General features: G+C 38.9%; 1 protein-coding gene across 1 annotated transcript; it reads left to right on the top strand.

The window, feature by feature from the left end:
• The first annotated feature begins 1,408 nt into the window (after positions 1 to 1,408).
• Positions 1,409 to 7,918, top strand: LOC131329825 (sm-like protein LSM3A). The gene is made up of 3 exons (XM_058363200.1): positions 1,409 to 1,748; positions 4,499 to 4,594; positions 7,660 to 7,918. Exons 1-3 carry the CDS (start codon positions 1,632 to 1,634, stop codon positions 7,738 to 7,740), a joined length of 294 nt encoding a protein of 97 aa, XP_058219183.1. The 5' UTR covers positions 1,409 to 1,631; the 3' UTR covers positions 7,741 to 7,918.
• Positions 7,919 to 15,443: the final 7,525 nt, after the last annotated feature.

Consider the following 15,443-nt stretch of genomic DNA (forward strand, 5'->3'; position numbering starts at 1 on the left):
AATTGCCATTTTAAAATTTTTCCTAAAAAATAAATATTTATTTCACATTTTTAAACTCAAAAATAATGTAAATAAAAAAAAAATTTCAATTTTTATTAAAGATCTCAATGAGATCTATCAAACAATTCTTGATCTCATCCTCTCTCTCTAGAGCTCCTGATCTCATCCTCTCTCTCTCTCTAGAGATCTCAAATCGCGGCTAAGTTCTGGGGGGGGGGCTTCCTGCCTCCGCCGCCTCCCCCCTCCTCCCTCATCCTCTCCTCCCCTCCCTCTTTCCTTTCTCTCGTTTCATTCCCCTTCCCCTCTGCTCCGATCTGTTCTTGTCCCGCTCTCAGTCGGGATGGCGTGGTGGTGGTGGGTTGGGGGCCGGTGGTCCTCTAGCTCGACTGGTGCTCGACCTCCCCCGTCTGTCTTGGATCTGGTTTAGTGTGGCAGCAGCGGTGGCAGGCGGTGGAGGTGGCGATGTCCGGGGTTTGGAATCTAAATAATGGGGTTTAAAGTGGTCGGGGTCTTTTTTTCTTTTTCTGTTCCGGCTTTGACCGGTGTTTCCTCCAGCTGTTTTCTCAATCTGGTTTGGTTTTCCCGGTTTGGGTTTTCCCCAGATCCGGTGGGAGGGATGGTGGGTGAATAAGCCGCTAACTTCACTCCGGTGTGGTGGCGGTGTGATGGATAATGGCGGGGGCTTGGCCTTGGAGCCTGGGTTCTCTTTTCGGCTTTGGGGAGTAACTGAGCAAGGTAGATTCACTGTCATCGGCGCTGTGGGCCGGTTCGATCGAAGTTGCTAGCCCAGACGGATTTCTTCTTTGTCCTTCCGAGCCCGGAGCCTGCTCGTGCCAGTGGGGGCTTGCCAGAGAGGTGTCTCCACTGCTCCGATTTGGGAACCAGTCGTTGCCTCCTTTTTTGGCGGTGAGTGATCTGTTCTCGGTCGAGGCTTGGCCGGCGTGCATCAGTGGTAGTTTTCCATGGTGGCTGTGTTTATTTCCTTGTTTGTAGTTTTTCCCTGTTTCCATCGGTTCGGAGTAGTTTGTCTTTGATTGGTCTCGTACATCAGACCGGGGCAACTAGTGGATAGATTAAGAGCCCGTCGTGACCCGACCCTTTGAGGCGGTGAGACGTGCTTAGGTCTATCCTCTAGTTCAAGTCGGTTTTGCCGATGCCCCTTTGTCACCTGGTTTCATTGCTTTTCTTTGTGATGGATTGTTGTTCGAGGCCCTTCTTTGTTATTCGGTGGATTCGCTGTAATTTGCCTATTTTGGCTTTTAATGAAATTGTGATTCAGATAAAAAAAAAAAAATCTATCAAACAAGATCTATATTGATAAAAAAATTATTTATTTACAAGAATATATAATTTTAAAACTTAAAATTACCTTATTAAAAAATAACTTATTTCTCTTCCGGGAACGGAGCACTTGTTAGATTATGAAATCATGGTTGGACTTGCGAACTCTAGTGCGTTACAGTACACTATGGTCGACCTTCTAAGGAGAAGCTCTGTCTGTTCCTAATTCTAAGAACAAGGTCTGTTCTGTTCTGTTCCTAAACAAGGTTGTAGGCTTGTAGCGACGTGAAAAACAGCAAGTAAAAAGCGGCTGTTTGTATTCGAGAGAGAGAGAGAGAGAGAGAGAGAGAATGGGGAGCGAAGAAGATAGCGCAGTGAAAGAGCCGCTGGATCTCATCAGACTGAGTCTGGATGAGAGAATCTATGTCAAGCTTCGATCTGATCGTGAACTCCGCGGAAAGCTCCACGTATGAATTAACTCTCTCTCTCTCTCTCTCACACACACACACACACACACACACGGTTTTGTAGTTCTTCCTCCGTAGTACTGAAACGTTTTTGTCTGGGTTTCTTAACTTGCAGCTACTTTGAGGCCTTGATGGAATTGGGTTTAGATTGAACTTTTGTTATTAATCATGACTAGGGTTTAGGTAGGATCAAGGAAAAAAAAATCTAGGGTTTAGGTAGGATCAAGAAAAAAAATCTAGGGTTTAGGTTGACACTTGTGCTGAGTCCAGCCTTATAGACTCAAAACAAAATTCTCTGAGTAAAACCCCTCTAAAATCACTTGAGTCTTTGACTCAAATTAATACCAAATTGAGTTTCACCCAAATTTTTCACCAAATCAAGAGAGACTTATTTTTTACGTCAAATTTGTAAGACTTATTTTGCTATTTACAATTTACAACTATGCTACGAATGAAGCTTTTACCTCGAATTTGTGCGTACATTCGAGTTTGTCCATTGGATTATTTCATACCAAATAAAGCTTGTGCTCAACAATGTACTAAAATTTGAGTAAGGGTTGGAGATGCTCTTACTATATTTTGCAATGGTATGAGTGAAATTTCAAAGAGTCGCTACTTTGTCTTCCTTTGATTTAGCTAGACTTGCTTGATTTTGTGTCCAATGGCTCCTCCAATTTTTTTTAAGGGACTCAGTGTACTGTTATAAGGCCAACCATGTTCTGTGGCACCAAGTGTTAGGATTACTAAGAAATAACATACGAGTAAGATGAGCATAGCTCAGATGAGAATGTTGAGATAGATGTGTAGTAAGATTACGCGATATTGAATTAGAAACAAACACCTTCGCAAAATGGTAGGGTTACTTGGGTAGCACCCGTGAGAAGATAAGCTGAGAGAAAATGTATTGGTGGTTTGAATATTTCTATCGTAAATCACTAGATGCGGTAGTTAAGAGGAGCCGTATAGTTGTCGTAGAGGGTAGCAGTAAGGGAATCGGTAGATCAAAATTGACTTTAGAGGCAGTAGTTTGAAAGTATTTAGGTCTGCTGGATATCAAGGAACACGATGTTCTCGACAAAGCTCAATGGAGAAGACTAAGTTTTGTTGCCGACCCCAATTGATTGAGACTTAAAAGCTCGGTTTGGTAGGGTTTGGGTTGGTTTAAGGAACTCAATGTAGACATTCAATAACATGAGTTTTTCAAATTATGTACAACATCACACTTGTCTGTTTCTATCATCTACTTCAAAAGTATTGCCAAACTTAATTCCGGTTGATTGGGGTTGTTGGATTTTGGACTTGACATATATATGTGTGTGTGTGTTATTCATGGACTGATACTGTGGTTGCGAAGTAGATTGTTTGGGGTTTAGGTTAAAGCATGTTAAACTTCCAATACACAGGGCAAAGTCAAACTGGTACACATGTTAGTTATCTTTATGCATGTGCTGTTTAAACTTGTGAAAGAGAGGATACAAGGTGCCCTGACCATTTTAGTGTTGAACAAAAGATCATGAAATGAAACAGTTTGATTTTATCAAGAGTTCAAAAAAAAGTAGATACATATTTAAGGCATTGTCGGCATCTGAAGTTAGATTGTAGACTACCGTACTTACAGGTTGTAAGATTAGTTGTTAAAGGCGAGAGGTGCACTGAGGCAACATTGGTTACACACTGTTTTAAGAAGTGTCCACTGTTCCAAAAATTCTACTAGAAGGATCTACTGAATGTTAAATAGTCAGACTTTTTAGAGAAGTGTTAAATAGTAAAAAAGAAAACACAGAGAAAGGGAAGAGGAAATGTTGGACTAAGCTCTTGGCAAGGGTGTAAGAATAGATATTTCCAGGCAATTACAGCCTAAAATACATGTATAATATGTTTACCTGAATAAAAGAGTTTATTTCAGGGTGTTCACTATGTGGAGCCGCCGCTCAGTGTGTCAAGGTGCAGCATTGTGTTACCCAAATTCTTTGGGCTCGCATTTTATAGGATGATTTTATTTTATTAGTTGTACTATTTTTGAGGTAAATCGTTGCTTTTCCCCCTGTTAGCATGTGTCACGAAGGGCAAGTATTGGATATTGGGTATCTTGCTTGGAAAGTTAACAGAAAGAACTGTTAACATTACGAACAACAATCATTCAAGGTAAATTATTGTACTCCATCTATTCGTAAATAGGTGTCCCCTACAAAAACACATGCAATTTTCATTCAAAAAATAAAGTACTTTCGTGCATAATTTTTTCGATTTCTTCGCACTGAATTAAAAATCTAATTGAGTTATTTAATTTGGTGCGAAGAAATTGAAAAAATTATGCATATGCAGTTGCGGAGCTTGGCCTTTCATTCCCAGGATTATTTGTGCCAATTTTTCATGCTTATCAAACACCCTGTCCTTTCGTAGTTACATAATTGTGGTGACTCTCTAGTACCTTCCATAATAGCAAACCTTTTCCATTGTGGTGAAAAAAGTCCCTAGTTAAGACAAACCCGACTAAACATATTCAATTAGAATGGTGTACTCTTTTAAGACTCAAAAGTTATTTCATTTTTCGTTCTTTCTTATTCCTTAGCCGTTCTTTTCGTGAAGGCCTTGATCAGTTTCTTATAATTAGCAAAGTGACATAACTATAGGGCATTCAAAGATTCAATTTTTCACATCTTCTGTATTTTGTTTTCTGAGGCTGCACCTTTATGTTATGGACTCGATTTTTTTCCCCTTTCATGATTGATGGTGATATTGTTTTGCAGGCGTACGACCAACATTTAAATATGATACTAGGAGATGTTGAAGAAATTGTGACCACAGTGGAGATTGATGATGAGACCTATGAGGAGATAGTTCGAGTAAGTTGTAATTTCACCCGATTATTGCTCACCCTTTCTATTACTAAACGAAATGGTTGAATGGTAGCTTTTTGGAGGTGAACTTCGCTAAGCTAATTATATATAGAAACCAAGGTTTTGAAAACTCATACTATACAGGCCATTACGTACAAGTATTGACCAAATCCAGTATCCTACACCTCCAATTTTGTTCCGGCTCAAATACCGATTAGTATCAGTCAATACCGGACTACTTAGGTACCAATATTGGTCAAAACCGGACGGTATTGAACTAGTTCAGATTTATTTATTTAAGGAAATGTATGTGTTATGCTAAATTTTTTGACATGGGGAAATAGCATTGATAGCGATAAATCCGAAACAGTATCCGTTTTCAAACGGGTACTGGTAGATATAGTACCAATAGAAAACCGGTACTTTAGCCTGTATGGTATTCAAAACCTTGGTAGAAACAGAACTGAATATGTAACAACCCGGATCCTCAAGCACCACAATATTAAAACCACAATCTGTCTTTTATTCCAAGAACTGTATAATTTACAACTATTTCTAAAGTAAATTAACAACATCCTTCCCTCGCATCAACTCAGACAAGCTCGCACCACCGGCACCTGACCCGCTAACCAACCTGCAAGCTGGAGTCCAAAGGACCCCAGGAGTGTGTGAGACATAATAACGTGTACAATATCAACACTAAGATAATTGCACAACATTAACCACCACGTATTAACACCAACCACAAATATAACACATTCCACATAAATGGAACCACATATCCTGTCCTCCTCAGTAAATGACGGATGACGTACCACCTCACTAGCCTCACCACAGCCCATTGGCCAACTTGTCTTTTGGCATAGCTTATTAGCCTAGTCACCCCGTCACATACCAAACAGTTCCACGACATACAGTCACCGCACATAACACAACCAACAAGAACCCAACATTAATATTGTACAAGAAATATGTATCTCACACTCACCGTCACTCGGATCCCATAACAACGTTGGATTTCCAAATCCACTCCTCGTCACGGTGTCCTCTCAAACTTCCTCACTGTTCTCTCTTTATCAGTTAAGTACGCAAACAACTTCTTTATACAAAGTGTATAAATATAGTAGCTAAGTAGACTCATCAAAGAGTTATACAAAATGACAACACTTGTTCCTCTTGAACATTAACATATGTGCCTTGACTAAATGTTTTTGTCTTGAAACCTACTTCCCAGCTAGCACCTCAAGTGCACACACCTTCACTTATATGCCACCTATTAATTCCATGCAAAAATCCATACTTTTAATATACAGGGTATTACAGTAGAGATGCCTCAAATACTGTTATTGTGCAAGGGCAGTTTTCAAATAAGGTGGGACCATTTACTAAGGTGGTGCCAAGTTCTTTGGTAGCTAAATATGGCCATAATTACCACACAATATCTGAACTGTGAAGTTGGCATCAAAGGTCAGGTTGGGGAAGGACTTAGGTTTAAGTGTTTTTGTTTGCAGTAGCTCCCCCTTTTGGTTGCAGTCTATGCATTTATAGCGGTTTGCACGTGAGGGACGGTGTTGGACCGCTTGATATACCTTGTTGGGAACATTTCCTAATTGTCTCATAGAGACTATTGCATGGGTCACTTGTGAAAACTGGTCTCCATAATTTTCTTTCATTCAGTTTATGAGGTCTTAGGAATAAGTAGATGCTTGTGATTTATTGCCACTCTTTTCGTACAGACAGCTTTAATCCCCTAGCATTGAATGTTTGAATATCTTGTTGAGATTTCGGGATGCTAATTTTTTTTTGAATGTTTCTTGGGATAACAATTAGTTTTTTTTTTTCCACCTGGCTCTTAGGAACTTAGTCAAAAGCCAGTTAGTTGAAACTCAAAAGTATGCTGTCGAATATAGCCCTTTTTTGCTAAAACACCCCAAGTTTACGTGTTTCGGAAATACTATTGTACCACCTGAATCTATGTGAAATCCACGTCCACCTGCCTGCATATATCTTGTCTTATTGATCATGTTATGTGTTTTATAGATGTGGTATATTCGTGGCGGGACTCATCAGTTACACCCCATTCCACGTATAAGACACTTGTATAAATAACCGGACACGTACCCTAATACCGGGCGAACATACATGCGAATCACTTAGACTAGGCATATATGAAACACTTAAGAAGTATCAAAAATATGTTTTACACATTTATCCATTCTTGTCAGAGTTCTTAATTTCAAGAATTCTAAACGTTCAGTCATCCATCTGTTTAAGCATTTTTTCCCCCCAAAACAAGATGAGGCATTTTTGTCCACACTTCTAGGCTCCGTTTGTTTCGATGTAAAATGTTTTTTTCAAAAAACAAACTTCAAACTTTTATTTTCTGATGTTTGGTTGGCAATTGAAAATTATATATTTTCAGAAATTGACAAAATAGTGTAGAGAGAGATAGGGGGCTTAAAAGGTGAAGAGATCTGAGAATATTGGAATTGAACGTGGGTCAGGAGACTCAGGACAGACGACCGAGGAAACTAAACGGTGAGAGTTGCAGTAGAAGGAAGCGGGTTCATTTCGGAAAATAACTTACGGAAGATTTAAGAGTAAGTCATGTTCATCTAATTAATGAAAAATAATGGAAATTTTTTTATATGTAAAATGTTTTCCTCATTTTTTACACAACCAAACACCGGAAAATTGGTAAAACATTTCACCGGAAAACATTTTATGCCCAAACCAACCCTAATATCTGAAACTTCGAATTGGTTTTTTTGCCTGCTTGGCAACAATATAATATTAGTGGATATGTATTGTTAAAAACCAAGCAGCTACTAATAGTTATTGTTCTGAACCTGCCTTGTCATGTCTGAATTTTGTAGGGATTTCTATCTGCGTTGCTTGTCTGTTTCTGTCCTCCTTAAGCTATAACTGATGCCACACAACACAAAGAACACTTATTGTGCAATGCAGATGTAGTTGGACAATTAGAATTCCTGTCTTTTGATTTCTTCCTCTGGGTAGTTTGTGTTTATTTTCCAGCAATTTCTGATGCCCTTGTTGTGTTTATGTTTCAGGCAAACAAGCGGACAATCCCTTTTCTTTTTGTACGGGGAGATGGGGTGATACTGGTTTCTCCGCCTCTGCGGACAGCTTAATGGAGACAACAGTGCACATTTGGCTGGATGGTATCATGTTTGAATCAAATGTTAGGCTCTTGCTATTAGTTGGTTTTCAATGATTTCCTTTCGACTTAAGAATTCTGTAGTAATAGACTGTAACACAACTCAAGTTCTGAATTTCAGCTTAGAGTGTTTCTGAAAGGGTCAAAGCCTATATCATTGTTGCATCCATTTTTAGCAGTTGTCGCTTCATAAAGTATCCTTTCTTTTTCTCTATTGCAGCGGTGTGAATCGAGTCCGAAGTGAAGTTGGGGAATTTTGATGTGATCAAGCAATAGGAAGTTCCGTTTTAAAAAAAAAAAGAAGAAGCAATTAGAAGTTAGTTTTTGCAATCTAGATTGAGGCAAGTGATAGATGTATTTTGTGAAGGAGAAAGAAGCATTTTCATTGACCCGGCAGCTTAATTCATACTACATATTTTTTTCTTTTTCGACAATTAAGGCCTACGCTACTGGGTTAGGTTTTCAATGCGACAACTTAAAATTGGTCAATTGGGGCAAAAGATGCACATTTTGGGGGAAAATGAAGTTACGTCTTCGGATACGCTTCAGTGTTCTTCCCAAAATTCGCCTTGTGGTGTTTGGATATCGAAATATAGATCTGTCGACGAGGGGCATTGATCCGGTTTCAAGGTCTATGAACAATAGAAATCCCTACATAATTCTTTTTGATCAAAAGAAAGGAATAGATAGGCCAGTTTTGATTTGTAAATTTGCTTGAGGAAAACATATCCTGCAATTATTTCGAAACAAGAATGGCATAGCCGCGAGCATTCCAAAATCCGAGTTACCATTACAGGAGCATTCAATCTTCATTAGCTGAGAGCTAATCATACTCTGACCATTTGTCTTTTTCATTACAATATCCCCCGAGGTTCAGCAAATGTATTAATTTGATGATGATCATCACACCTTCATACAAAGGAACGTTAAACCCAATTTGGTGGTTTCAACATTTTGGTTTGATTTTTCCAATTGTGCTCTCTGATTGGGGGAGGATGTGCTTTGGGATGTGGGTATTTCCGTCATTTCACCGTGCTAGACGGTGGGCCAGAGACACTATTCATGCGATTTTCCAAATTACTTTACTAGGTTTTTGGACTTTTGAGGAATTATGTATGTGTTTTCGCAAATATGTTTCTATTTTGTCTTTTGTGCAAGAAATTTTTTATTTTCTGTGGGGGATATTTCCGTCTTTCCAAACTTTCAGCCGCCATTCTTGACTTTGTCGAGCCCCTTTGTCTTGGTGAAAGAGACGTGAACTAAAAGGGGAAAATGACGGCCAATGACGTGTTTTGATAATTAATACCCGTCAAGGACATTTTCAGCATTAGCAAATGTTCTTAGCTTGTCCTTGGCAGATACTATTAATTATCAAAACTCGTCCTGGGCCGTCATTTTCCCAAATAAAAGACAAGTAGAACCCAGCCTACACAACATGAAAGGAAAAACATAGGCCCAAATTTAATTGACCCAACCACAAAGCCCATTACAATTTCACAACTCACCTTAATATATATAAATTAAATTTACAGTTTACAAAACCATAATACAATTGAAACTGTTAAATGTCAAATAAAAAAATGACCCAACAAAAAATAAATACTTTAATTTACAAGGTCCAAATCCAAACCACAAATTTTAAACATACAAGATTAACATAAAAACTTTAACTTCATATATGTAGATTCTTCTAAATTATTAAAATATATATTACCTCCAACAACAATATCCAAAATTAAAATCAACAGGCACGACTTTTTCGTGCGTAGCACGTTGGCATGTCCCTAGTACAAAAACAAAGATGGCATAGCAGAAGAGCATCCACAGTGACCTAACCAAAAATAGATAATCAAGAGGTGCCACATCACCTTTTAGTTATGCATTTAAGGGATTGTTAAGGTTAGCAGTTATGCATTTAAAGAATTGTTAAGGTTAACAATGTAAAAGTTTACAATGACATAATCAGAATTGGATCATTGAAACTTGCCACATCACTTTTTCAAACTAAAAACTGTAAACATATAAAACAATCTTAAAAAAAAATAGTTTTTTAACTAATAAAAACTTTTTATTAGATTTGGCCGAGTACATGCTTCAAGTTCAGGACTCTCGATTCAGCTGGACCCTACCCTACATCGACATAAGCATCATCTACCTTTTCTCGTTATATCTAAACATGTTCATGAAATATTAGTTCCTCAGAGGGTTTGGACTAACCAACTTTAATGGATACGTTACGATTTTACCAACAAATTAAAAATAACAAATAAGAGAAAAATACAAGAAAAGCCTCTCAGTTCCGATATCAAACTCAACACTCCGATCGTAGAGGTGGTTTGACGGCAGTATATATTATTTGACCGCTCTCAATCAATCCCACAATATTAACAATAACAATAGATCAGTACTAAGTTAGAAGCAAACGTTGCATCAGGCCCTAAGCCGACAAAATGGGATAGTTGTCGGAAGATCACTCAAGAAGAGAAGCTAAGAAGACTTTCTTAATGCGCAGTGCAGTCTAATCACTTATGCCGAGACAGAATCCAATCATCCCTTTTCGGTGCACACGGGCACGATACAGAAGCCCTTGCTCAATCAGCGGTGTTCTTGATGGGAACCAAAAAGAAAGCACAGCCGACAGAGGCGATGAATGGAAGGAGTCAGAAAGCCAAGCGAAGGCAAAGTTTGACGGCTCCTCCCCTTAACCCAATTGCCCCTCAGCACACCGTTTGCAGCCCAACTCGATTTCCCAACTCAAGCCTTGAGCCTTAATTGCGATTGCGGCATTCAACCGGATGAAATTGCTCGTGAATTTCCTTAGGCATGCATCAAAGCGCTTGATCTTTTGCCCCTTACTTTGAGATGCTCCTCCCTGCCGATCAAACAGCGACGCTGCTCATGATAGGCTTAGCTTTAAGCCCCTATGGTTCGGTTCAGATAAGTCAAGTCCCCTCGGTCGGTCAGCTAACTCACTATTGATGTAAGTGATGATTGAACTGCAAGAATTGGTTCGAACTGGTTATGCAACCACAATTCCTAATCTTTGGATGTCTGATGCTAGCAAGGGGCCTTCAATCACAGATCAATGGCCATTGAATCGATCTACTATAATCTGATCCTCAAATCTTGTTTATGATGTCTAACAATTAAGCTGAATATGCGTCGTAGCACAAAAGCCTAACATGCCCTAAGGCCTTTGTCTCGTTGAACATGTTACCATGCTTTTATCGTACTTTTCATATCGTTCGATATGCATGGTACGTACGCAAGGTACATTGGATCTCACATGATCATCAATGTTCGACTATTATAGATGTAATGCATTCGATTGTCAATCAAGTAGAATTAATATTGCGACCACCATAATAATTACCGAAAACAAATGTGATCATTGAAACGTCTATGCTTTTAATTGATTATCGCATCCATGCTAAAAAAAAAAAATTGATTTTCGCATTGAAATTCTGGTTCGAGGAGGAGAATAGGAGATGATGGAGTTTGTAGTTCCACCTTGAGAGAACTCTTGTGGCGCAGCTAGCTTAAGCAGATTGCCGGCCATCCTTATCCATTGATCCAATCTCAATGTTTATATATGCAGTCAAAAAAAGGACATTCCATAAGCAGAGAAGTTGTTATGACACAGAGCCCCCAGGGTAAATCTGGTTGGTTGATAACGATGGGTTTGCTCCCTACATATTAATCAGGATTCTATTCTTGGGGTCAGGTTGCAAGAAAAAAAATTTGTGGCGAATTCCCATGTCCCGGCCTTTGACCGGACCGGGGAGAATATTAGTTGAGGTGCGCACGCATAATTACGCTAGCCCGGACACCCCTAAGTGTCAAGTAAAAAGAAGAAGAAGGTAATGCATGGCACAGTAGCACATTAATTGAGCGACTTGAGCTGGACGGCTGAAAGGATATAGGTGCCAATATCCTTTCATTAATTTGTACATTACAATGGACCTAAAGAAAAATTAATCCGGCTGTTGGTTTGTCCCTCTCCTAAATCAGGATAAGGGCATGGAATTAAGTCAATTAACTATGATGCTAGAGTCAGTTACCTACTATATATGAAATTGAAATCCATGCATGCCTAACGTACAAGCACTAAACTACTAAAGGATGGAAAACTTGCAATGAAGAATTAATGCATGCTCTACAAACTAGTACTAGTAACAAACATTAACTTTTGCTTTGCTAACGATGCACTTAATTAATTAGATTATCGGAGGGTGTAAGCTTTCATTGCCAAAATGAAAGTAAGAGATTTTTTAATCATTGGGTAGGTTTGTGAAGTCTTATATATATATATATATATATATATATATATATATATATATCACAGCCGCAGGAGATATAGGCTGGAAAGCGCCCCCAGGTCAAGCCCTAATTTGGGGTAGTATAAGATTATCAAAGATGCTAAAAATAGTCCGCTGGATTATCGTTAAGGTTTAAAAAATGTATTAGAATGTGTCAAAAATGTATGAAAGTGTGTAAAAAGCGAATTTGAAAAACATAAAAAGTGAATTGGAGTCTCTTTTTTTTTTTCTGTGATTTAATTTCTATGTTAACGACAACTCAGTGGTGTGTCAATAGATTAATATTGGGACACGCCTCATATTGATTGATCCATACAAAAGTTGATAACACCTGAGAGCTTAATCCTTCAAAATGCATGTCCTGCGGTAGTCTTGCTCTCAATCCTCGCACTAGCTACGCTCGCGTTTTCAATCCTCAGTCCCAATTTTTGTTAGATTTGAATGTGTTTTAAAGACGCGTTTACACTCACGCTCATGCACGGCACACACTTTATATGACTTTGCCTGAGAGGATAGAGCTCCTCCATGCCCGGACTGCGTAGACTGCCCCACTTGATCGTTCAGATCCCCCCTTTATTAAGTCAAAATCATATGATTGTTTGGTAGTGCCAACCTGGTTTGGAATTAATGTTTTCTATTCTGCTCATTGTGATGTCCTCTTTGGTCTTTTTCCCTTTTAATCTTTGTATAACATTATATAAAATTTAATATAATTTCTTTTTTCAACAAAAAAAAAAAAAAGAGTTCAAAACCAGTTTCCTTTGTAATTATGACTCGAACTCATCACACTATAAGTCTATATCTGGACAGACAGCATTTTAGTTTATAATTCCAATAATAATACATGAAGACATATACTACTTATCACATTAATTAATTAGTACTACTATTTATTAGCTGTATCCTTCTGCTGTATGCAACCAATTAACTACTACATGAAACAATAATATTGGTGGCTCGAGCACATGCCCAAGAAGAGCCCATAATTAATATTGCAATCTGTATGTACATCGATCCAATTAAAAATGATTCCATAATTTCAATATATCGACTATTGGCTAGACTAGGATCTAGCTAGCTAGCTAGGTCCTTTATTGTTTTCTTAATCGAATATCATGACCGTGGAATTCGATCGACTATTTATCTAGCTAGGGCTGATCATATATGGCTCATGCATATTTAGTTAAGGTACTAGTAATTTTTATTGGATTAATTAAACTTAATTTCATCGCATATATAATCCGAAGGTGTAGGCCGGACCACAATATAATGGAGTACTGTGGCGTTATCAATCCGATCGAATAATATATATACACACCCTTATATAGCTTGTTAATTTGTTGAATATGTGAATAATATATACTCCCTCCGTTCCGATTTGTTTGTCCCCTTTTTAACTTATACATGTCCCAAATTGACTGTCCAATTTCAAAATCAATGGCTTAGATTATGTAGATTTTCAAATCAAAGGATTAGATTTGGTTTCCTTAATAAGTTGAAAACCCGAGATTGGACAAACAAATCGGAACGGAGGGAGTATATTATGTTGGGATCCCACGTCATATATGCATGTTATGCCAGCCTGCCATACTGAGCATATATGCTTTCTGTTTAATTTGTCCATCTTGATTGATCATATATAGTAGTGCAAATTTAGTTTTCTCGTTACAGAAAGTTATAAGAATATTTGTGTGTGTGTCTATCTTTTTTTAACAGTAGAAGAAAATTTTATTAATATTTAAAATTATAACTAAAACTAAAAGGAATAAAGATTTGACGGCTTTATATCCCTAAACAAAAGCCAAAAATAATACTCACATAACACCAAACACAACAACAAAAGTAATCCTACAACCCAAATCCTCGCTAGTCAGTAGGTGGGACCATCACCCAAATACCGTATTTCGACCTAATTACAGACTCGGAACAAGGCGGGGAGATCCGCAACTGCAAGTGGGGTCAAAATCCATATATATAGCCGAATATATATATATATATATATATATATATATATATATATATATATATATATTTGTATATATGTATAGGTCTGTGCATGGGTTATTCATACATGGTGTCCTGTCAGTTGTCATTGATAAAATATCGTATGAATCCCTTCAAGAGTGGATCGTATCCTTGGAAATTCCATTGGAGTACTTTCGGATGTGGTTCTGTTCAACCTTTGCTGGAGTTTGGTGGAGATTGAGATCTCGATCATTTTGAATTTGGTTTGAGCATTAGCTAGATTAATTTCTTTACCGGTGAGGCAGGTCACAGCAGTAGTAAGCAAAAGACTACCATCTTTTTGCCTTAGATCGAACCCGGGGAGGAGAATGACCGAGGTGCGCATACATAAGCTGGTCCGGACACCCCTGACCCTCGGAAGGGAAAAAAAAAAAAAAACTACCTACCATCTTCATTTGTGTTTTGTGGAAGCTTGTTAATTAGAATCAAAACCAAATGGTGCGGACCATCTGTAGCGGACCGAACGCAACTGCTCGCAGCCGGTCATCACTACCGTGTCTGAATTGGGGCTCGGCTACTGGCCGAGACTCGTCCATGGGAAGAATGCTTATTCAGAACTCCAGGCGACACATGTTTTTCGGGCTCGGCCACCGTCAGTAGAGAACATTTGTCGGCATGTTCCATGTACATATCACCCGTCGGGCTCGGCCGTGTGCCAGGTTCGGCCAGGAACGGGGCTCGATCAGTTACGGAGCTCGGCCACCCGCTGGGTCACGTGGCCATTCGCGTGAGAGAAACGGTTACCCTAGAAGATAATGATGAGCGCACATGGAAGGTGCCAGCTTACGCCAAAACGGTTATCAGATCTATTCTGTGAGGTCACAGTGACGCCATCTGGCCCGTGCAAGACACATGATGATACTTGAAGAGCAAGTTGGGGAGATTCTATAAATACTAAAGGATGACTACTATGGAAGGTACACACTCTACACTACCTCAAAACCCTAAACTTTTCACTTGATTCTTTGCATATTCTCATCCTCTCGCCGGAGGGCCTTACCGGGCAACCCCAGCCAGGTCTTAGTTGTGCGCTCACTGTGCAGGATCGGGCGAGAAGACCAGAAAACCCACGAGCCAACCGAGGAGGGTTGCAGGTTGACGAATCGCGGGCCACGCACCATCCAATTTGGAAGCACAGATCGATCTATGTTATTTTACAATTGAACCAACGTACCCAAAACATCAAGTTATTAATTTACCAGAACTATATGCTAATTAATTAATACACCCATTTTATTTATTTGTGCACACTCTCACATGAGCCCCATTTGCCATCTCTTTGCACAATTAACTCTCGCCTAACAATTACGAGGGATGCTACGCACACAATTTT

The sequence above is a fragment of the Rhododendron vialii genome, chromosome 6a, assembly GCF_030253575.1.
Source record: "Rhododendron vialii isolate Sample 1 chromosome 6a, ASM3025357v1".
NCBI classification, from domain to species: domain Eukaryota; kingdom Viridiplantae; phylum Streptophyta; class Magnoliopsida; order Ericales; family Ericaceae; genus Rhododendron; species Rhododendron vialii.

Bases quoted from the DNA above. Each gene is read 5' to 3' on its own strand.
- LOC131329825 (XM_058363200.1), top strand. From the start codon at position 1,632: ATGGGGAGCGAAGAAGATAGCGCAGTGAAAGAGCCGCTGGATCTCATC. The intron at 1,749-4,498 runs GTATGAATTAAC...ATTGTTTTGCAG, and splicing joins AACTCCGCGGAAAGCTCCAC to GCGTACGACCAACATTTAAA. The intron at 4,595-7,659 runs GTAAGTTGTAAT...TTTATGTTTCAG, and splicing joins CCTATGAGGAGATAGTTCGA to GCAAACAAGCGGACAATCCC.